At 33.4% G+C, this 24764-nt stretch overlaps 1 protein-coding gene across 7 annotated transcripts in view; it reads left to right on the top strand.

Annotated features, from left to right (window-relative positions):
• The window catches only part of PRKD1 (protein kinase D1), a 397745-nt gene that overhangs the window by 367354 nt on the left and 5627 nt on the right, over positions 1-24764 (top strand). For all 7 annotated transcript variants that reach the window (XM_074289587.1, XM_074289589.1, XM_074289592.1 and 4 more), the window contains 3 exons: positions 683-844; positions 1545-1643; positions 4002-4269. In XM_074289587.1, the coding sequence (XP_074145688.1) occupies positions 683-844; positions 1545-1643; positions 4002-4269 (529 nt within the window). The remainder of the gene's footprint in view (positions 1-682; positions 845-1544; positions 1644-4001; positions 4270-24764) is intronic.

Consider the following 24764-nt stretch of genomic DNA (forward strand, 5'->3'; position numbering starts at 1 on the left):
TCTTCTCCTCCTCCTTTCCTACAGAGTAAGATAAATTTCTATTCCAATTCACTTTAATTACATTTATTAAGCTTCTAATATTTTCTAAGCACCTTGTTAAGTATCAAATAAGTCCATATCTATTGTCTGAAAAGTGCCCTAAATTGCTAATAATTAAAGAACAAGTCATTTAGCTTTTCAGTGTTCTAGGCAACATCCTAGACAATATAGCTACATGGCCCAGTGGGACTGAATTCTGGACCTAAAGTCATAAACACCTGAGTTCAAATGTGGCCTCAGAGACTTATTGTGTCATCCATTTGCCTCAGTTTCCTCATATGTAAAATGGTCTAGAGAAGGAAATGGCCAACCATTCCAATATCTTTGCCAAGAAAATCCCAAATGGGGGTTACAAAGATTTGGATTCAACTGAATAACAAAGGGAAATTTGGATTTAGTATGAAGAAAAATGATGCCATTCTCCAGAAAAAAAGAACTAAAGATATGTTTTATACAGATATAAAAATTGAAACAGTATGAAGCAACATATGTAGAATTTCGAAGTGCTGGGGAAATTTTAGCTGTAGATTCCTCCATAGCTTTGAGCATGAACAGTTTTATTTAATCAGAGTGTCTGCCAAAGAGTATTAAAAAAAAAAAAACAAACCTCATTTTCTTCAAGTGCTTTATTTATCTTTAATAGAACCTTCATCACCCTGGTGTTGTAAATTTGGAGTGTATGTTTGAGACGCCTGAAAGAGTGTTTGTTGTTATGGAAAAACTCCATGGAGACATGCTGGAGATGATCTTGTCAAGTGAAAAGGGCAGGTTGCCAGAGCACATAACGAAGTTTTTAATTACCCAGGTAAGGAATCAATTAAAGATCTAGAAAAATAATATTTAATATCAAATGTTATCCTTGTTTATATTTTGCTAGCTTTATTCTTCAGGTTCTTCCCCCAAAGTCTACAATATAAAATAAATGTGAAATTATTTATTACTTCATATGATATTATCAAATTATCAAGGAGCTTCGAGTTATGAACTAGCTACTTAGAAGTTACTAACATTTGCAGTTACATATTTGGAAGCTGGCAAAAAAAAAATTTAAGGTGGGAAAGGGAAAAATTCTAATTTTCCCAAGATGGAATGAATATTCCTATCAGCTGTTACAGCTGTTAACAGAATTTTCCTCTCTCATTCTAAATCTCTGTCATTCCCCAGTTTTGGTAATTAGACAAAAATCTACAAAGTGCTTTTTCTTAATTCCCCAGTTTTGGTAATCAGACAAAAATCTACAAAGTGCTTTTTCTTTCAAGGATTCAATATAAGTATTATATAACTGATATGTTCATATTATGTATATTATATATTATTTAATGTATGCATATATATTAATAATTTTAATGTCTCATTGCACTATTCATAATATGAAGAAGAAAGTATGGTTTGGATTTCTGTAATGCACTGAGTTCTGGCATTTAATATTTCAGTGTAATTTACATATGGCTAAAACAAAACGACACTATAAAATAAAATTCTCTTTTGGATTTTCTTTTTGACAGATACTTGTTGCCTTGAGGCATCTTCATTTTAAAAATATTGTTCACTGTGATCTCAAACCAGAGAATGTATTGTTAGCATCAGCTGATCCTTTCCCACAGGTGGGTATGAGGTTTTTTTGTTTGTTTGTTTGTTTGTTTGTTTTTTAGTAAAATACCAGATCCTTACTCCCATCCATAATATGTCTATCACTTATTTCTCAAATTATCATTTACTGAAATCCAATTTTCTCAGCCATATTTATATCTATTCATTGATATATTCTTTCCAGCACCCAACATTTAAAATATAGCCCTTTTAAAATGCTTATTGATTAATATAATACTTGTGATCTTCCTTCTGACTTTGAGACCAGCAGCATACTTAATATAAATCCTGCCAATTTATTGTTCCTCTTTTTGTCTCTTTTGGATATCAGTAGTTTTTAATTTTGCCCAAATACTCAAGAAAAACCTGGTATTTATTTAGTTCAATTCAACTAGCACATATTTATCATCTCCTTTGTGCCAGGCATCATGCTAGTTTTTCTGGCAACACAAAGACAAACATGAGACCATTCTTAAATTCTACTGTGTAGGTACAACACATTTACAGATCACTAAATGCAAAGCATAAAATAAATAGAATGCTATTTAGTGGCACTAACAATTAAAGGAATCTTGCAATATTGGAAAATGGCACTGGAGCCAAGGCTTGAAAGGACTGCAAGAGATGAAAGTTAGAATTTTCCAGGAATAGAGAAAGGGACCGTACAAAGGCTTCATACAAGAAGATAGAAGGACACATAGAGAGCCAGAAGACTTTTTTGGCTAGAATATTAGGTGTGTGAAAGTGATGAAGAATAATCGCCTGAAAGACAGATTGGAACTAGATTACAAACATCCTTAAATTCTAAATAAAGGAGTTTACATATTATTTTAGTAGCAATGGAGCCATTGAACTCTTTCAGCAGGTCTGTAGGCAGGTCAGACCTGTGCTTCCAGAATATCAGTTTTGTAGCAACCAAAGAATGAAATGCTAGACTGAAATTATGATACATATATATATGTGTGTGTGTGTGTGTGTATACACACATATATATACACATATGTATATATATATATGCATATATATATATATACAAAAATGTAAATGATATTTTATGTGTGTGTGTGAATATTTAGAAATGGTCACATGTTCTTAGTTATTTCAAGTTCATTAGCTACAAAATCCATCAGCAAGCATTTATAAAGTGCCCAAGCTTTCTACTAAGTTAAGTTTACAAAGAGAAGCAAAAATCAGTCTCTGCTCATGGAGTTCGCATTCTAATGGAGGAAACAACAAATAACTGTACAAAGATGATTTACACAAGATAAAGTGGATATAAACCCACCTAGAGGAAAATGGTATTAAGGAGAATCAGTAGAGATTTCTTGTTGAATTTTGTCCTGTATTTGAAGGAAGCTAGGAGATGGAAGTGAGGAGGGATAGAATTCTAGACATGTGGCACAGCCAATGAATATGCACAAAGTTGGGAAATAATATCTTGTGTAAGGAACAAGAAGGAAGGTCCTAGAGAGTGCAAGGAGCAAGTAAGATGTAGGAAGATTAGAGAGAACAGAAGGATCCAAATTCTGAAGAACTTTGAATGCTGCATAGAACATTTTATATTTGATCTTGGAAGTATTAAGGGCCCTTGAGTTTTTTGAATATTGGGTGATATGATTAGATCTTTGTTTAGGAAGATTAGTTTCATAGCTAAATAGATGGTAGACTATTGTGGGGAATAACTTGGCAAACCAACAGCAGGCTATTGCAATATTCCAGGCAGGAGGTGATAAGAGCTAGCAAAGCATGATAGTCAAAGGAGAAAAGAAGGCACATATGAGAAGCTACAGAAGTAAAATCACTAGGGCTTGAAAACATATTAGAATATGGGGACAGGAAGGGAAAGGAGAAAAAACAAGGAGTTGAGATTGATACCCAGATTTTGAACCTGGGTGATTAGGAATATGGTGGTGCTTTCATTCATAATAGATAGTTTGCAAGAAAAGAAGGACTTATATGGAAAGTTATGGATTCATTTTGGGATATGTTGAGTTTAAAATATCTGCAGGACACTGAGTTTGAAATGACCAATAGTCATTGGGAGATATAAGACTAGAGTTCAGGAAAGAGGTTAGGTCTAGATAAGTAAGTCTGAATGTTTTTGTCTTAGAAATGATAATTTAATCCATGAAAGTTGAGGGGATTACCAAGTGGAATAGTATAGAGGGGGAATAATAAACTTCTGCAAATTAATACATGTTAAGTTTTCCAGAGCTGGTCTTGAAAAAAAAATCTATCTATCTATCTATCTATCTATCTATCTATCTATCTATCTATCTATCTATCTATCTGTTTATCTATTTATATTTAACTGTAAGAGAATAAGTGACATTTATACATTTAATTTTATTCCATATTTTTATTACAAACAGGTGAAACTCTGTGACTTTGGTTTTGCTCGAATTATTGGAGAGAAATCCTTCAGGAGGTCAGTGGTAGGCACACCAGCTTACCTAGCTCCAGAAGTTCTTAGGAACAAAGGCTACAATCGTTCTCTGGACATGTGGTCTGTTGGAGTTATCATCTACGTAAGCCTCAGTGGTACATTTCCATTTAATGAAGATGAAGATATACATGATCAAATCCAGAATGCAGCCTTCATGTATCCACCTAATCCCTGGAAGGAAATATCTCCTGAAGGTAAGTTACCTCTGTCTTCATTAGAATCTGTTCACATAGCAAAGCTTCATTATAGGGCAGACAGATTATATTACATTATAGGAGCTCAGAAGCAGAACAATGTGAAAATACAAAAACACAGTAAAAACATCGGACTCAATAGTATTTAGATACCAAAAAAAATTTTTTTCACTTGAATCTGAAAAATCCAACCTCACTGATGATGAAACTGGTTAGACCATCTTTCTTACTTCTGGCCTAGATACCTGCCCCACTGAGGCACCACACAATACTACTAAGGAATCTCTGTAAAGTAAATTCATGTTTCTATATATTATGGTAAGACTTAAGTTAACAAGAAAGAAATGAAGTAGGTCCTCAATATGGTTATTGTAATTTTTTGAATGTTGGGTGAAGGTGGGGTTAGGGAAGGTAGTTAGCTTTTGAAACAATTGATATTTTTAAAAATAATTTTGTCATTCTTGTGTGTGCATGAATATATGTATAAATTTAAATATATGTCTGTATATTCATACATATATATTCAATTTGTTTATTCTTAGATATGAGCAACAGAAATCTAAGAATTACAGAGTTGTGTGCATATATTATATATGTATAAACAGACATACATTTATACGCATATATAAACATATGTATATATCCAAGAATTACAAAATTGTATGATTACATATATATATATATGTATACATATACATACATACATACACAAATGTATACACATAAGATTCATATATACATGCAATCAGAGTTTTCTGATTTTGGACATATCCTCAAGAATTACAAAATTATATAATTTATGTGTATATATGCACACACATATATATACACAAATATATAGATATAGATACATATATCTTAAAGAATTATACAATATCATACATATATATTTCTCTGGTTATATATGTATACAAATACATATATGAATATGTTTGTACAAATATACACCAATATGTATGAGAAAAAAAGGAGGAGGGGAAGAGACAGAGAGATAAATCAATTTTTAGTACCTATAATTAGCAGATAAAATCTAGGTATGCATACCAAGATTTTAAATAATAGGATTTATAATTTATTCTCTGTATACTAAGTTACATGGAAGATAATAGGATTGTAGATTTTGTGATAGGGGAGTCAAAAAGACCCAGGTTCTTGTATGCATATTAACTGCACCACCTTAGACAAGTTATCTAACATTCCAGTGTATGCAGCAGCTTTCTAAAATTCTATGTTTGGAGTAAGTTCTTTATCTGTACTGGTACTAGGACTTTATGTAATGGAAGCACCCTCCACAAATGAATTCACAAATTTACATTCCTCCTCCTGCAACAGTACACAGTCATAAAATGTTGTTATCTTTGGAAATTTCTTCAACAGTGAAGGTTAAAACAAGAGTTTCCTGATTAATATCAAGTTATCTTCAAATGTAATTGAAGTTTTAATATCATGATGTCTTTGAGAGCCCCAAGTTAATTTTCTGCTTTCCAATGTAAAAGCCCAGGTAGATAACAAGATTTGGCCATTTTTAAACATATAAAATATCTATAAATAAAATGGATCACTTTCCTTGAAAAACAGTTGTTGATACTGCATAAATTTACATTTCTAAAATAAATGAAAAAAATTTTTTTTGATTTGTGTCAGCAACTTCCATTGACAAGACATTCTTGAAACTTGTTACTGATTGGAGCCCTGAAAATGGTTCATAACTTGGCATGCTTTCTCAAGTATACCTTTTCCTATTCTCCAGAAATCCACAAAAGATATTTGTCCTTTAAATTATCCAAATATTACTGTGACTATTTAATACCTGTTGTTCTGGGCTATAGTTGCAAATGCTTTATTTAAGGAAAGAAGGGAGATCTTCTGGTCAATGGATCATATTCATGTCCAGCAGTTTTGTTTGGATTGCTTTTGACTACTTCAGAAAATTAAAGCTGAGCTAACTCTCTTTTATTTGTCATCTGTAGAGCATCATTAAAAGTAGTGTTGTAAAAATGGGGAAAAAAGTGCTTGTATAAACCACAGAAGGTAATTTAAGTTCATGTGACTATCATAGCTTCTAAAAATCACAAGTGACTAGTACTTTGGAGTTACCATTAGCAACATCATCAACATCCTATAACTAATATCAAAATGCATCCAAATGGCATGTATCTGGATTGAAGGTGTAAATGACAAGACAGCTGTAGTGTACTAGCAAGAATATGCTAAATTTTCCAGCTAGTATAGTAAAGGCAGAGTATAAAATGACAAAAGGAATAAGAGATTAAAATATAAAACATCCTTGTGACCTGATCTTATCAGGAACATTTTTTAATTTAATAGTTAAAGTTATTGAAAGTGACTAAACTTCTACTCCAAAAATTCCATAAGGTAGTCAGACATTTTTTCCTGGCAGGCATAGGGGAAAGAAGGAAAATTTCATGTTTAAATTTTTCTTGAAACATGGAGAAGAGCAATACTTTAATTTTAAAAACTCTGCTCTACCAACATCATGAAAAATGGTTGACCTTTTACTGTGGATGTATTTAAGAAAGAGCAGAACTTAAGCTGGGCCTTGAAGGATGGATAGAATTTTCAAATATTGAAGAGAATATTACAAGGAAGGGGAAATATATGAATGAAGAACTGGTGAAGCAAACAGCTTGTATTTATTTAATTTATGATGAATTTATAATTAATATTGAAATTTTGATATAGCTATATCAGTGTGGATATAACTGATTTTCCTATTACATCAAATCAGATAATGCAAAGACAAACTCACTACAAAGCATGTAACCCTACTTTTGAGTTGATAACTGCCAGTAGAGTTTAACTTTTCCTCTTCTTTCTTCCTTTCTCTTCCCCTCCATTTCCTTCTTTCCTCCCCTCCCTTTTCTCCTTTTCTATCTTTCGCTCCATCACTTCTTTTCTTTCTTTCTTTTTCTTTCTTTCCTCCTTTCTGTTCACTTCTCTCCACTTAATTGTACTTTAAAAAATCATATCTTACTTAGTGGTTTATATATCTCATGTTGAAATGTGAAGTGAATGGTAAATAGTGTCATCATTTTGAGAGTAATGGAAAATCAAGTAGTTATGTTCTCCTTCAGTTTGCAGATGGGTAAAGATTTACTTAAAGCAGAATACTTTGGCTAAAAACAAATGTGAGAAGAAAATAAGCCAGGGAACTCGGGCTCAAAAAATGGAACCAGAAGGCCAAAGATGATGTTAATAAATAATTAGTGCCAAGGATGCAAACAGAATTATCTTCAGAAGACAGAGGATTAACTACTTCAACTTCACAGCAGAGTAATAGACTGCCAAGCCTGAGTTCAGAGCAAGTTAAAAAAAAAGTCAAACAGATATGTTTGACAACACAGATATAATATTTCAGCTGCAGTAAGGACTCTAATATACCATGTGATAGTATGTGTAAGATAAGTTAATGATTTGTATTTGTTCCAGAGGCCTAGAATCAAATGTAGAAAACTATGCAAGGACTAATATACTGTTAGATAATTGAGAGCTAATAATATAATTCTTAAGTAATAAAAATTTTTCTTTTCTTGCATAAACTTATGTACATTAGATTTAGATTTTTTCTAACTTTGTGTGTCTGTGTGTGTTGGCAGAAATAATAGAAAAGGGGAATATATACTCTATATCTATTTAATATTTAGTTTTGGTTTTGGAGTGGTGGCATTCATGCATTCTCAAACATAAGACAATAGACTAAGTTATCTGTTCAGTGGAACAGGAATTCCTAAGTACCAATACTACATAAACCAAATAATGATTATTTGGGCAAATTAGATAGATGAATCTTTTGAAATGTCGTCAAACATTTATTTTGAGTCAGACACTGTGCTAAATCCTGGGAATACAAATATCACCAAAAAGAAATCCAGACTCTGAACTCAACCAGCTCACAGTCTAATCCTAATAGAGAAAGACAAACATAAAAGAAATCTCAGAGGCAAGGAAAGAAAGTTGGGAAATTCTGCTGTGTCTTGGTGGACAAACAAGTCCATAGAGTCAGGAGTTGAATCCAAAAATAGAAAGAGTAAAATGTCTGGCATGATCACTTTTCCTAAAATAAGAGTTTCATGAGGAACTGACCAACCATAGTAAGAGACAGCAGAGATAAGATGACCTTCTACAGAGTAAGTGGCTGTTAGTAGGTAAGTAGGTAAAGAAGTCTGAAGAATCAGAATCGAAAGTGGAATGAAGGGAGAAAGTTAATAAAAGCAAAAAGGAAAAAGGAAATCGAGTCACCATGTGGTTATATTCATTAATGCCAAGGCTTGTTTTTGTCAAAAATTGCATGGTTATTTTTTAGATGTCAGGCTTTCTCAATGTAAGTCCTACTCAAAGATCTTTTCCTATTACATCCATTTTTTTTCCTATTCACTCATTCCTTCACTCTTTGCAATTTGGCTTCCAAACTTCTGAAATTTCTGATGATAAATATAACAGAAATCTTTAACTGCCAAAAATGATTTTTTTCTTAACCTCTCTGCTACATTTTTCACTGTTGATTACTCCTTCTTCCTGGTTAATCTCTTTTCTCTGGTTTTCATGATTCTGTTTTTTACTGGTTGTCTTCCTACCTTTTTGAACACTCATTCTCTGTTGGTAACTCATTATCCATACCCTAATGGATCCAAAAGCTTTATCCTGGAGCTTTTCTTTCTTCTTTATTCTATTTCAGTGATTCCATAAACTCACATGCATTTAATAATAATTTTTATTCAGATGTTTCATGAATCTATACGTACAACCCCAATCCCTCTCTTGAGCTTCAAAACTAGATTATCTATTGACTTCCAGAAAAAATAGAAATCCTTCATATTAGCTTTTTAAAAATCCTTCAACTTGTCTTTTTAGCCTGATTATATACTACTCTGTTTCTTACTCCCTACAATCCATCCAACCTGTACATCTTTCTTTCTTTCTTTTTTTTTCCTGAGGCAGTTGAGGTTCAGTAACTTGCCCAGGGTCACACAGCTACTCTTATTTAGTATATGTTTCAGTATAGTTATTGTATATATACTTACACATGTACACAATATATATCCCTCAATAGAATGTAAGTGCCTTGAAGAAAGGGACTTACCTCTATCCCTAGTGCCTAGTAGAGTATTTAATCTTCACAGTAGTCTATACTTTTTAATTAGTAGTGAAGACCTCCATCCCCCCCTATCAGATTAAAGTGATTGGTAGTGTTTAAGATTGGAGAGGTGACCTGGCAATTTCAGAGATGCTTTCCTGCTTTCCCTTTTTGAGTAGGAAAAGTCCCACATTTGATTCCTTTTCAAGAATTTTGCAATGCTGATTGGTGAGGAGTAAGGTATCTCCTACATCTGTTTCTTGATTTATGCTTTAGGCTCTTTGGGTTCTGTAAGTTGTTGAGAGGAATGAGAATATTAGATTGAAGTATTTCACAATTTTCTCAATATTAGGCAATAATAGAAATGTTTTGGCTCTTATCTATGATTCCAGGTTCTGTGTGGCTTGAGACTGAACATTTAGATAATAAGGTTAGTGTTTGGAAAATGAGAAACCTGACCCAGTTTTAGGAATAGAAATTGAAGAAAATAAGGAACAATTAATACAGGGTATTAGGTAATTGATAGGAGCATGAATCTTCTCAGGGACTTCCGTGTCTTCTTCTTGGCAAGTGTCCAGGAAATTACTTGGTGCTATTCTCTTAAGATAAGGATCGAAAGATTTATGGAGATGCTTATGTCTTTTTTTTTTCCTTTGAGGATTCTACAGTAGGCTGGCTCTAGAGATGTTTCTCAGATTGTCTAGAGAAGGAAGAATAAATTCCAGTATACAAAATTCCTTTAAAAGGCCATATGTAAATGTACATATTCATATGTATATGTGTATATATATATAGAGAGAGAGATACTTACACATATATAAATTTTAAAATATTCTATACTGAATAATAGAAATTCATTTTTATTCTCCTGAGAGAATATGGCACTTGGGAAGGATGAATGAATAAAACATTTTGTTAAGCCCTGAGAATACAAATCAAAAAGCAAGACAGCCCCTGTCCTCAAAGAACTTTCATTGTAATAGCGAAAAATAATTTATATTGGGGAACAGTGGCCAAGAGGAAGTATTTTGGTACTGGAAGTCAGAATGATGATGAGAAAGAAGAGAAATTATCCTGATGAAATCAATTCCAAGTCTTGTAGATGAGGTGAGGTGTAGATGAATCAGATCTAGAATAAAAGGTGGAATGTGATCTGAGCAATAAAAGAGGAAAATTGAAAGGGGAAAAGGTAAAGACCCCAGATAATTGAATGAAGAGAATGGTATCTTTAGCAAGGTGAGAAATAATTTCCTCAGGGACAAGGATATTTTTTTTTTTCCTGTGAGTACTGAGCGGGAAGATTTCAGAAATGTTGAAAAGGTAGTTGTCAAAGTACTTGGTGCATTTCCCTCATCAAAGTGCATTGATAAGATCAACTTGAGAACTGGTTGGAAATTTGAGCAACTTCAGAAAAAGGCATGTAAAAAATCATCAAGAAACTGCTTTCCCCCTAATCCCCCCACATCACAAGTGGTTCATGTTACTTTATCTGACATTAGAGAGGTAAACAGAAAGCAATCAACAGAGAAACAGTAGCAGGAAATTGTCTGCCGACAAGCCCCTCTCCTGCACACTGGAGATCAATTTCTACGTTTCCAGGTGAAGATTCATCAGAGGCACCTTTGCCAAGCCACCTGCTGTGACATTATCTCTTGGCTTTGGTCATACAATTTAGCTAGAGACTTCAAGTATCCTGCTTAAAAAGGAAACTGTGACTTCCTATATACTCTTTCTTTTTAAAAAGGAAAAGAATAAAGACATTGCATTTCTGGTGATATATTCAACGTGCTTGTAATGAGAAATTATTTTTCGGGTTATGGCACATTAGTGAATTCAGCTTATTCTTGTTTTGGTATTCTGTTAGGTTAATTGCAATATTTCAGCTTTCTAGCAGGCTCCCGAAGAGTTAATGTACATTAGAATACAGTATAACCAACATCTTTTAAGTTGTGTAATAAGTCTAACCTGGCTGTAAGCTTAAGTTTTAAAGTGGAAAGAAATGAGACACTCAATAGTGTATTCAACAGTTAACAAAAGGAAGTTTATTTAGCTGTATTACGAAAAGGATACAGCTTTTAGCTGGAATAGATTCAGCCCCCTCCCCAACTTCCATACAGAAAGGCCTCTTGTTGAAGCAGGACTGGGTGTGGTGACTTTCTGCCATAGATCATCCTCGAAGTTTTAAGGACATTGACTCCACCTGCTCTTAGGTAACCAAGAAGCCTCTTTCCCATTTGGCTTGAGCCTTAGCCTCCTCAGCCAGTTAAGTTGCGCAAACAGCTACCTTTCCTTTTAGGGAAAAAAAAAATTAGCCTGGCCTACTTGGCAAGGACCCTGGTGAATATTACTCCTATCACAAACTAACTACTATGGAAAATACAAACCTTAAACAGAATAAAGTCTGTGGTCTCAAGGAATTCACTTCAGTTTCTTCATTTGCAAAAAGAGATTTGATATAGATAGATCTCTAAGAACTATTTTTTAAGCTTTTATTTTAAGCTTTGTTTTTCTTACCTATAAGAAACACTGCCTGTGGCAGCAGAATTCGGGTTTCAAATCTCAGGAAAGATAGAGAGAGACAGACACAGACACAGACAGAGAGACAGACATATAGAGAGACAGAGACAGAGGAAGGAAGGAAGGAAGGAAGGAAGGAAGGAAGGAAGGAAGGAAGGAAGGAAGGAAGGAAGGAAGGAAGGAAGGAAGGAAGGAAGGAAGGAAGGAAGGAAAAGGAAAAATGATAAAAAGACCTCTTAACATCTTGGTACTCAGTGTGCTTCGAAGGAAGGAAACAGAGGAAGGGAGGGAAGTAAAGGAAGGGAAGGGGAGAAGAAGGAAGAAAGAAAGAAAAGATGGGAGGAAGAAAGGAAAAGGTAAGGAAAGAAAGAAGGAAGGAAACAAGCTTTTAAGTACTTCCAGGATCAAAGCTTAATACATATGTAACCTAGACAAGTCACTTAATCTTGCTGGGTCCCAGTTTCCTCATCTGTGGGCTAAATAGTCTTCGAAGACTATTCTGGTTCTGTCCATAATATTAAGATGCTGGAATAAGAGGTTAAACTAAAATCTCTTTAGGGCATCTTGCAACTGTAAATGTTATAAGCCTAATAGTAGTAGGACATAATACCAATCTTAGAAACTTATTAAAACCTAATTTTGGTATAACTACATTTTAAAAATTAATCTGATAAGATTCAAAATGTCACAAATTACTTTTGGATGAGAAGTGAAAAAAGCAGCACATGTATAAAACAAAGCTAAATATTAAGCTTACCTCTACCAGCATGTAATGTTAAATAGAACCATATACCTAAACTCTCAAATCCAAAGCTTTAGGCCTTCCCTTACAAAGACACAGCTACAGGACTCCCTCTTACTAACTTACTGTTCACAATAAAAACTAATCCTATTGAAAATAAAATCCCAGTAGTTGAGACCCAGAGATCTAATCTTGTCCTAGACAAAAGAAATACAATTGCCATTATCATTAAACTGTGTGTGTTACACTTTATTGAGCTTGCAAATCTAACAAGCCTTCTGAATTTTAATGAACAAATTGATTTGTCAACAGATTAACACTACTGTCAAACAATAAAGAGAAAGAGGAGACTGGCCAGTGAGCTTCTCACAAAATGTGTGCCAAATTCTAGGAGTCTTATTCAGGATTGTTAGGTTACAGTTAACAGATTTGTATAGGTCAAAATCTACCAGGGTTGAATTGTTTGGAACACACTAAACTTAGAATTCTAGTTGTTGCTGCATATAACTGAAAAGTCAAAAGATATGCAAAATCAAATATGAACATGAAGTGATGAGAACAAATATGAACCATTAAAAGAAATGTGGAAAATTCCATTTTTTTTTAAACAAAAAAAGAATGAGACAATGGGTGAAAAAAAATTCCCTAATAGTAATGACTTCATTTGTTGCAAGAGAAAGTAAAGCATAATTGATGTATTTTTCTTTAAACAAATATTTATTTTTAGAGAAAAACTATGCAGAAAGAGTTTTGAATAAGAATGTAGACGTTGATTATAGCCCATGTATGAGCAGCTTCCTTGTTCACAAAGAAACTCAACAATTGAAAACCTGTGATTTATACTTTGATTTCTAAGTTTCTACACGTCCAAGTTTATTTGATTCTCAAAATATACAGATTTAAAGTTGCAAGATTCCTTTAAGACCTTCAAGTCCCTCATTTAACCCATCAGAAATTGTTGGAGAAGTGAAAAGACATAGCCATGGTTTCACAAGTAATAAGTAGGAATGGAAGATTTCATGCCACACCATTGAGATCCAAGTTCATAAATCTTCTTTTTTTTTTTTTTTTTTTTTTTTTTTTTTTCCCCCCCTGAGGAAATTGGGATTAAGTGACTTGCCCAGAGTCACACAGCCAGAAAGTGTTAAGGGTCTGAAGCCAGATTTGATTCAGGTCCTCCTGACTTAAGGGCTAGTGCTGTATCTACTGCCCCAATTAGCTGCCCCAATCCATTAACCTTTATATTGGTTTGTGCTGCCTCTTGTAAGTGGTAATACAGTACTATTTTATTGAAATGGAAAGTTACAATTGTGTAACTTTCCTCTAATGGAAGATCATTAGTTATGTCCCCATAATAAAGTAAATTCTTGATTTCTACCTCAAACTTTTGAAACCATTATTGAATACTGAGACTGTCATTCAGCAATACTCATAGGATTAGAACTGAAAGGGAGTTGAAAAGCCTTCTTTTATAGATGTCTCCCTTTTATAGATGAAGAAACTAAGACTGAGGCAGGTAAAGAGTTTTACCTAGCTTGGTTAGTACACAGTACCTGTAGTCAGGAAGATCTGAATTCAAAACCAGCCTCAGGAACTACCTGTGTGACCATGGTCAAATCTCTTAGTCCAGCTTCTTTATTCTCATAAAGTAAAGAAGGAAATGGCAAACCAGTCCAGTATCACTGCCAAGAAAATTCTAAATGGCTCAGGTCATGAAGAATTGAACATGACTGAAAAACAGTACATGTATTTAATGGGAGATTTGGAATTCAAATTCAGGTTCTCTTTCTCTTCCACTGCACTATATTGTTTCAACTTGTACTTACTCTGATATATCCCTTAAGACCTTTCACACTATGTGAGCATTCTCAGAAATGTGAGAACGGATACAAAACAGGGGTACCATCCATCATCGAATCTCTATTGAGACCAGAATGGAAAAAAAAAATAAAGATTTTTGGCTTGCCTTGAAAGACTTCATTGGGATTCTATGTTTGACCAGGGAATGGAGTGAGATTAGGATATTCTGTTGACTTGTTTACAGTTTGTAGCCTTTGGCACCAGCCCACAAGAGCAGCTTCCCAATGTTGCCCAGCAACAGCATGCAGAGTTGTGAGCTGGAATGTGGAGGGTTTTTGCAAAATGATTTTTTAAAATAAATATGCAACTTGCCATCAGTGTGAAGCAACCCAGAAGGGAGATTAATAAATACTGCACAGAGACAGGTAATGAATCAGAAATACAAAAGAAATGAGCTTTATTTAATAAAAGAAAGAGAAGGGAGAAGCTAAAGGAATGATCAGTTGCAGGTCTACTGAAAGAGAGGAAGGATATAATTAAAGAGAGAAAGTGAAAGAATGTGGAAACCAAATAAAAGCTAAGAGTAAAACTGGACCTCAACAAAGTAATTAGTAACAGAGATTCACATCGTTTTCCTTTGAGGGGGGGGGTGCGAAATTGAGGGTTTTGCACATTTTGTAGAGTTGTATTGATAATGTTGTGAATCACCCATTTTAGAATAATAATAGCTAATATTTACAAAGGATTTTAAGGTTTACAAGGTACTTTGCATAATGCATTTCATTTTGTTTTATCCTTATAACTACCTTGCAAGGTAAGTGCTGTTATTATTGATGTTTTACAGAGGAGGAAACTGAAGCAGATAGCAGTTAAGTAACCTGCTCATGACATAGTTAGTACACAGCTGAAGGATTCAAATGCAGATCTTTCTCTCTCTGCCATGTAACTGGGACCTGTCTAGAACAGTACTAATTTTCTGTTTCTACTGGATATACTCTTCACATAATTGTTATCCTGTCTTTTAGTGACCGTATTTGAGATTTTCTTGGCAAAGATACTGGAGGGGTTTACCCCTTGCTCTCCAGCTCATTTTACAGATGAGGAAACTGAGTGACTTGCCCAGAATCACACAGTAAATGACTAAAGCTGAATTTAAATTCAGGTCTTACTAACTCCAGGCCCATTGCTTTATTCATTGAATCATCTAGCTATCTTCACATATTTTTGAAGAAACACACATTATGAGCATCACTGAGGAATAATTTAAGTTACTTCTTAAGTCCTTCAACCATTTTAGTACTAAATAACAAAATATTCTAATGCACCAAATGACATACTAGGGACCTGAAAGATTGATCCATAATAACAACAACAACAAAAGCGATTTTATTCATCTAGAAATTTCCAGGTAAAGAAGTTCCCTCTGCAAATGCAGATCAAAAAGGATTCTGCAAAACTGGAAATCTCCTAGGCTTTAAAATGCAAGAAAGCATTGTCTCTGGAGTCTGAGGACCTCATTCAAAATCCTGCCTCTGATATTAGGACCTGCAGCGACCTTAGGGGGGGATCATTTAACTTCCCTGTTTCCTCATATAAAATGGGGATATTGCATTACCTGGCCTCAGAGGTTCTTTCCAGATGTCTGCTATGATCTGTAGCAGAGTTTCTTAAACTCTCTCCACTCAGGATCATTTTCACATAAGAAACTTTCATATTGACCCAGGGTATAGAGGTATTCAAAATTGGTATACAAATCAAACATTTATTGAAAATAAATCATGATTTTGCAAGTCCCACATTCAGTTGTGAAACTCCAAATGGGATCACAACCCACAGTTTAAGAAGCTGCAATCTATACATCTTTTTTTTAATATTATATAATTTTTCCAATTACATATAGGATTTTGCATTCCAAATTTTTTCTCCCTTCACCCTCTGTCTCCTTTCCCTAAGATGGCAAGCAAACTGATATAGTTTGTACATGTTCAGTTATGTAAATATATTTTCACATTAGCCCTATTGTGAAAGGAAAAAAAAAAAAAACAGAACAGAAAGAAAAAACCACAAAAAAAAATTTTTTTAAAAGGGAAAATAGAAAGCTTTGATCTGCATTCAGACTTCATGGTTCTTTTTCTGAGTGTAGATTGTGTTTTCTGTCATGAATCTTTTTGAATTGTCTTAAATCATTGTATTTTGAGAAAAATTAAGTAAATCATAGTTGATCATCACATAATGTTGCTCTTATTTAGTACCTTGCTTTCCTGGTTCTGCTCACTTCACTGAGCATCAGTACATTCAAGTCTTTCAGAAATCTATCTGCTCATCATTTATTATACTACACTAGTATTCCATTGCAAATTCCCATATGACAGCTTGTTGAGCCATTCCCCAATTGGTGGGGGTCGCCTCAATTTTCAATTCTTTTTCACCACATAAAGAGCTGTTATATGTTTTTCATGTAGGAACTTTTCTCTTTTTTATGATTTCTTTGAAATACAGAACTAATAGTGATACCACTGGATCAAAGAGTAAACAGTTTGATTGCACTTTGGGGCATACTGCCTAATTGGTCTCCAAAATGATTGGATCAGTTCACAATTCTACAACAGTTTTCCCACATTTTCTCCAACAATGATCATTTTCCTTTTCTGTCATATTAGCCAATCTGATAAGTGTGAGATAGTTCACCTCAAAATTGTTTTAATTTGCATTTTTCTAATCAATAGTGATTTAGAGCATTTTTTTCACATGACTATAAATACTATATATACTATGTACTATAGTATATATATTTATATACTATAAATATAAATTTCATCTGAAAACTGCCTGTTCATATCCTTTTATTGCTGTTGGTTTTTGTTGGTGGTATAGAGAAATGTTGATGATTTATGTGGGCTTAATTTGTATCTCAGAATTTTGCTAAAGTTGTTTATTATGTCAAGTAGTTCTTTAGTTGATTCTCTAAGTATACCATATCATCTGCAAAGAATGGCACTTTTGCTTTCTCATTGCTTATTCTAATCCTTTGGATTTCTTTTTCTTTTCTTATTGCTAAAGCTAACATTTCTAGCACTATACTGAATAATAATGGTGATAATGAGCATCCTTATTTAATCCATGGTCTTATTTGAATTATAGATTCCAATTATCATTAGAGATGATTCTTGTAGATGGTATTAGATAGATACCGAATATATGCTTTAAAAAAAAAACTTCATATATTCCTATTTTGTTCAAGGCCTTTTCTGAATCTTTTGAGAGAAAAGCAATTTTTTAGGATTCCTCCTTTGCCTATTTTTTTAAATAGTTTACATAATAGTAGAATTAATTGTTCTTTAAATATTTGAAGAATTCATATGTAAATCCATCTGGTCCAGGTTTTTTTTTTTTTTTTTTTTTTTTTTTTTTAGGGCGGTCATTAATGGCTTGTTCAATTTCTTTGTCTAAAACAGGATTAGTTAAGTATTTTATTTCCTCTTTTCTTTATCTGGGCAAATCATATTTTTGTAAATATTCATGCATTTCCCTCAAATCATCAGACTTATTGGCATACAATTGGGCAAAATTACTCACATTTATTGCTCTAATTTTCTCTTCATTGGTGAATAATTTACTCTTTTCATTTTTAATACTGGTAATTTTTTTTCTTTCATTTTTATATCAAATTAACCAAATGATTTATCTGTCTCATTGATTTTTTTCATAAAACCATTTCTTCGTTTTATTTCTTAGATTAATAGTTGTTGTCTTTCAGTATTATTCATCTCTCCACTGATTTTCAGAATTTCTAATTTGCTGTTTAATCAGGGATTTAAAATTTGTTTTTTTTTTTCTATCTTTTTTTAGTTACATGTCCAATTCATTTATCTCCTCCTCTTTATATAAAAGTATATGCATTTAGAGATATAAAATTACCCCTAAGAATGACTTTGATTGAATCCCATAAATTTTGGTACAGTCTCATTATCATCATTATCCCTGATGAAATTATTGATTGTTTCTATGATTTGTTATTTGACTCACTCATTTTTTAGGATTAGATTATTTAGCTTTCAGTTAATTTTAATCTCTCTCCATTTCCCTTTATTACATGCAATTTTATTGCATTATGCTTTTAAAAGGATTCATTTAATAATTCTATCATCTTTCTGTGCTTGAATGTGAGGTTTTTATGGCATAATACATAGCCAGTTTTTGTGTAAGTGCCATGTATTACTGAGAAAAGAAAGCATATTCCTCTCTATTTTTATTCAGTTTTCTCTAAAGGTCTTGATGACTCTAAGCCAAGATGGATCAGTTCTTTTTCTGGTTGTCTGATTACCTCTCTCTCCTTCCCCAAAGTAACCAAAGGCCAGGTTCATTTAGTGAATGAATTAGCTATTCAATGCTGTGTTAAAACAAAGTCTTTATTGATAGCAAAGGGATAGGCAGGCATTTGACCTCCTGGGAGCTTAAAGGCCAGACTTGCCTGTATAGGGGATGATAGTAAAGGAATAGAGGGGATGCCAGAACCAAAGTTGATGGGCACAAGGCAAGGAGACCGAGTGCGAGGAATACAATTTTAGGAATTCTTTTTATACATAATCAGGGTCATTGTATAGAGATGTTATCCAAGAGGTTCCTGAGATATTTGTAAATAAGACAGGAATTTCATTTGTCTCAAGTCATCTCCTTTAACCTCTCCTAAGACAGGAATTTCCTGTTAGTTATTTGTATCTTGGGCTATCTCTTTTTGACCTTATCAGTCAAAATTTCTAAAATTCTATTCACCTTCTTCTTTTTTGTTAATTTTATGATTAGATTTATCTAGTTCTGAGAGGAAGAGGTTGAAGTTCCTCACTGGTATAGTTTTGCTATCTATTTCTTCCTTTAACTCACTTAAGTTATCCTTTAAGAATTTGACTGCTATACTGCTTGGTTATAGTCCAATTTCCTTTTCCTTCTGGAATATCATATTTCAGATCCTTTAATGTAGAAGCTGGTAAGTCCTGTGTTATCCTGACTGTGACTCTTGATATTTAAATTGTTTCTAGCTGCTTTCAGTATTTTCTTCTTGATCTAATAGTTCTGAAAGTTCCTTAGAATTTTTATTTGGGGATCTCTTTTAGGAGGTAATTAGTGAATTTTTTAAAAATGAATTTTTTATTCTCTAGTTCTAAGATATCAGAGTAGTTTTCCTTGATAATTTCTTGAAAGATGCTAGTCAATTTCTATTTTTCATTATGGCTTTCAGGTAGTCCAATAATTTTAAAATTATCTCTCCTAGATTTATTTTCCATGTCAATTTTTTTCTAATGTGGTATTTTGCATTTTCTTTTGTTTTTTTCTTTTGACTTTATTTGACTGATTCTTGATGTCACATTGAGTCATTAGCTTTGTATTGGATACCAAACTTATTTCTATCCAGTTGCATATATTCTTTGCAATTCAGAATACATACAAAATGTGTTCCTGAACTCCCTTAGTTTATCACAGATAAAATCTATATGTCAAGCTTCCTATTTTTCATAATATTATCTAAATCTTCTTAAGATTTAAATCTTCAGTTTATATTCTGAAACTTTATATTTATTAAATTGCAAACCTGTGTTTCCAAGGTGAGCTTTGATGGAGTTGGGGATCTTGAGGTGTAACCCAGAGAACTGAAAAGTTTAATGCTGTTAAATCTGATAAATTCTTAATTATCAACATTTTTATCTTTCATAAAAGAGAAAATTGCTGTTCTGAACTTTATTCTTATATGCTGTGTCCTGCTTTCTAAAACCCCCACACTGGGTTGATTAAAATATTGAATACTGCTTTCTAGAACCCTCAAGTTGGGTGACAAAACATACTTTTGCTTTCTAGAGCCTCCACACTGCAGTGATTAGATATATCATTCTAGTGGAGAAGTGATAAGGCGGGACTCCTGAGGATGATGAAAAAAATGGAGTCCGTTTATTCCAAGGTCTTTCCCCTTTTTATATCCTCATACCCTTATGTAACATAAACACTGGGCATGAACTAACTATATACTGCCCTTCTGGGACCCCATAAACAACTTGCTGTTGTATGTAGTTTGCCACCTGGTATCACTATTCCACCTGATATCACTCTGCTTCAATTACAACACAGGTTGTCACCCCCTCCTGACTTCTCAGGAAGGCCGAGAGCCCTTAAGGGAGATGGGGAGCCGAACAGGTATTGTTAACTGGTTCCCTCTGGCTTGAAGGGTCTTATACCTCAGCCAGAGTTTTCCCACTGACTGTGACTCTCTACACTTATCCATAAGGAAGTGATAGAGATATTGAAAGAAAATTATTTTGCTACTCTGGAAGTTGACTACAAGGAAAGGTAATGATGGTCATAATTAAATGTGAAGTTTAAACTTCAAGAAAACATATTTTAAAAATTCAGAGCAAAGGCAAGCATGAGTTCATGCCTCAAAAACTTTCAAGAGGGAATATAATCTCTAATCAAATCTAGATTATGTAATAGTGGACAATTAAGTGGTACAATGGATAGAACCCTTGGGCCTGGGATCAAAAGGACATGAGTTCAAATTCAGCCTCAGATATTTACTAGCTGTGTGACCCTGGAATAATTACTTAATCTCTGCTAGTCTCTGTTTCTTCAACTATAAAATAAGGATAATGATACTCCCCCCACTGGGGTTGTCATAAAGATTAAATAAGGGACCTATAATATTTGTAAAGCACTCTTAAAATAGTGCCTGGTGTATAGTATGTATTTAATAAATGCTTGTTTCCTTCCTTCTGATTCCAGTAAGAAAGCAATTTGGGAAGGATCAAAAGAAAATTGTGTGGCTGCATAAGAAAAGAATGGAAAAAAATGGAAGAAGTACTGAATAACCAAGAACACATACTAATTCACTAGCTTGTAAAAAATATTGTCAGGAAAGGTAAAAATCAAAACGAATTGAATCTGAAGAAAAATACTTTTGACAATATAAAATTATGTCTAAATATGCATATAAAATTTGAAGCAAAATGAAAAATAAAAGATAGTTTAGAGCTAGAAGATAGTATAATATAAAGAGATAGTAGTTCATTACTATTTACAAAAAAAAAAAAAAAAAAATGGAACTACCACCCAAGAATATTTAGGAGATACTGAAAAAGTATTTAGCCACTTTATATAAGTTCCATTGTTCAAATATGGATGTATTACCTACCTGAGTGATAAAGTATTTTGGAAATAAAAGCTACTATGGTAAATTTTTGACTATTCATGGAAAAGTAAAAAAAATCAATGGAAGATTAAAGAATGGCAAAATAATTTTTAAAAGAGATTGACTCTAGAACTATAAAATTCTCCAATTAATGTTGGAATCCATGATAATTGGCATTTTATGTCTATCCCAGTCTAGAAGCACAGTAGTAATTTATAGGCTCAATCCCATTTAATTACTAAGGATTTCCTCTTTTTTTTTTTTTTTTTTTTTTCATTTGCTCCATTTTTAACTGAGCCTGGAGTTTAGACAGTCTGATGTCCTTTCAATTCAAGGGTTTCACCCGGACATATGTTCTATTGAATATTCACATTCAATTTAGGGAGAGAGCATGGATGGCCAGAGTAAATAACACAAGATAAAAAAAATATATTTTGTAGAGAAAGAAGTGCTAGAGTTGCATACTGAAAGAATATGGAATTCCAGCCATGAGAGATGGCCATGAATACAAAGACACAGAAATGGAAGAAACAGTGATTTGTATAAGGGGCAGAAAGAAGGCCAGTTTAGCTCAACCTAGACTCTAGGAAAGGAAGGAATATAGAGTAGCAAAAAAAAGATAATTTGGAGCCAAATTGTAAAGAACTTTAAAAGCCAAATAGAGGAGTTTCTATTTTATGCAAGAGATTAAACATTTAACAAAGTATCTTATGATAAAATTGTAGAAATGTAGACAAGATATAATAGCACAACTATGCCCAATTAATGTGAATAGTGAATTCCATGAAGTCGTCTTATTATTTGAATTTTTACTGCCTATTTCCATTGGTGGGAGCCAACTATCAAATTTTACATTTATTGTAACTTTGAGTAATTTAAATTTGCAAGGTGTGGCCACTTCATAGTAATCATTATTCACAATAATCGGGACTTAACTCTATTAGAAAGATTCTTCCTATTAGTTGATCCTCATTAACTAGAGTGTTAATGAATAATTACATCAACTTAGAAGATCTCAAGTGAGAATCATGGGGGCTATACCTAATATCCTAGCTCTAGAATAAAAGGAACCTCAGATGTCATCTAGTTCAACCTTTTTAAATTTTAAATTAAAAAATTGAAACTAGAGAAGTTTGACTTACCAGTCATACCAGTATTATGTGGCACAGGTGAAATTTGAAATTCAAACCCAGGTCCTCAAACTCTCCATCCCACATCCCTTCCATTATATCATGCTCTAGAATTAATTAGAAGAAACTTTAAGTGCCATCTAGTCCAATTTTTTATCCTTGGCAGCAGTTCTTTCAACTTGGCCCCTTCCTATTCAACATTTTCTCAATTACTTGGATGAAGACATAGATGCTTATCAGATTTGCAAATGACACAAACTTGGAAAGGAGAGCTACTATGATAGATAACAGCATCAAGATTCAAAACAATCTCAGCAGGCTTGAATCCTGGGCCAAAACCAACAAGATGAAATTTAACAGTGATAAATGAAAAATTCTGCACATTCAGAGCCAAAAGAATTTCACAAGTACAAGATGGGGGAGACCTGGCTAGACAGAAGTTCATGTGAAAAAGATATGGGAGGGCAGAGTTGATTCTAGGCTTAATCTGAAGTCATGGTCTAATCTGATTGCTCAGAAGGCTATCAGATTTAGATGGCAGATTATGTACAATAATGTTTACATTCTGTTCTGGTCAGATTATATCTGCAATATCCTGTCGAATTACATACACCACATCTTAAAAAGGACATTGACAAGCTAAATTTATCTAGAGGAGGAGGAGAGGATGGCAAAGGTTCTAAGATACAATTTCATATGCATGTCAGAACTGTTAACATAAGGAGATTTAGGGAAGACTTGACATTTTCTTTATGTAGAAAAGTAGACTTGCTATTTGTATCTCAAAGATAGAACTAGAGCCAATTCGGAGCTTATATGGGGTGCATATTTGGGCTCAGAACAAGAATCACCTTTCTGTTAGGAGCTAATAATGGAATAAACTAACTTAACAGGAAGAGAACTTCTTCTCTTTAGAAGTATTCAAGGAGAGGCCATCCAACCATCTTTCAGATGTTATAGAAAGGATTTTTTTCCCATTGGACAGTGGAGAGCATAGTCCTGATTCTGACACTAAAGACTTTTGTGTCTTTTTGAGTCACTTTATTCCTCTGGAATTCAGTTATCCCATCTATCAAATGAGGGTATTCACCTAAATGATCTGTAAGGGTCTTTCCAACTCTAAGATTCTGTGTTACTGTAATCATTTTTTCAGTGTTTTATCCTTTTAAGTAAACTACAAACTTCTAAAGAGCAGAGATCTTATCTTTCATATACTCAAAGTGTTAGATGCAGAAAACATGCTTCCAAATAAAGAGATGAATGCATAAAGGTAAAGGAAGAAAAAGAGGATTGCTTTGAAATCAGAAGAACTGGGTATCAAATCACTTCTGATGTTTCCTGTCTATATGACCTTTGGACAAATCACTAATTTTCTTATCAGTAAAACATTTTCTTATGAGTAAAAATCAGTAAAGTAAAAATCAGGGAAAGGGAATAAGCATTTATATAGCACCATTGTGTGCTAAGCCCTGTGCTAAACACATTTTACATATCATAACTCAATAACTTTCCAGGATAGGTTCTATTTTTATATCCATTTTACAGTTGAAGAAGTTGAGGCAAACAGAAATGACATGCCTAGGTACACTCTACTATATAGCAACCTGGACAGGGCAGGGAAGTGGCAAGGATGCCTAGTGATGGTCTAGGAGTCAAGGAAGGCCTTAGTTCAAATTCTGCCTCAGACACTTACTAGCTATATGAATCTGAGCAAATCGCTTAACTTTTCTCAAACTCAATTTTCCTGTCTATAAAATGGGATCAATAATAACAACATTAACTACTATACAGAGTTGTTGTATAAGTCATTAATGACTTAATCAGAGTTCACCATGAACAGGATTATGCTGTGAGGGCAGCCCAACAATGAAAATGAATTACTTTATTTTTTATGCAAAAAAAAAAAATGTCATTTGTATAATGACAAATTCTAGGAATTTGGATTGTTTGACTTGTTATCTGAATTAAACTATTTAAAAATAGCTTTGTGACCAACCTGTCTTCCCTCCATCTAGTGTGCCTAACTCAACACATTTG

Source organism: Sminthopsis crassicaudata, chromosome 2 (assembly GCF_048593235.1).
Source record: "Sminthopsis crassicaudata isolate SCR6 chromosome 2, ASM4859323v1, whole genome shotgun sequence".
NCBI classification, from domain to species: domain Eukaryota; kingdom Metazoa; phylum Chordata; class Mammalia; order Dasyuromorphia; family Dasyuridae; genus Sminthopsis; species Sminthopsis crassicaudata.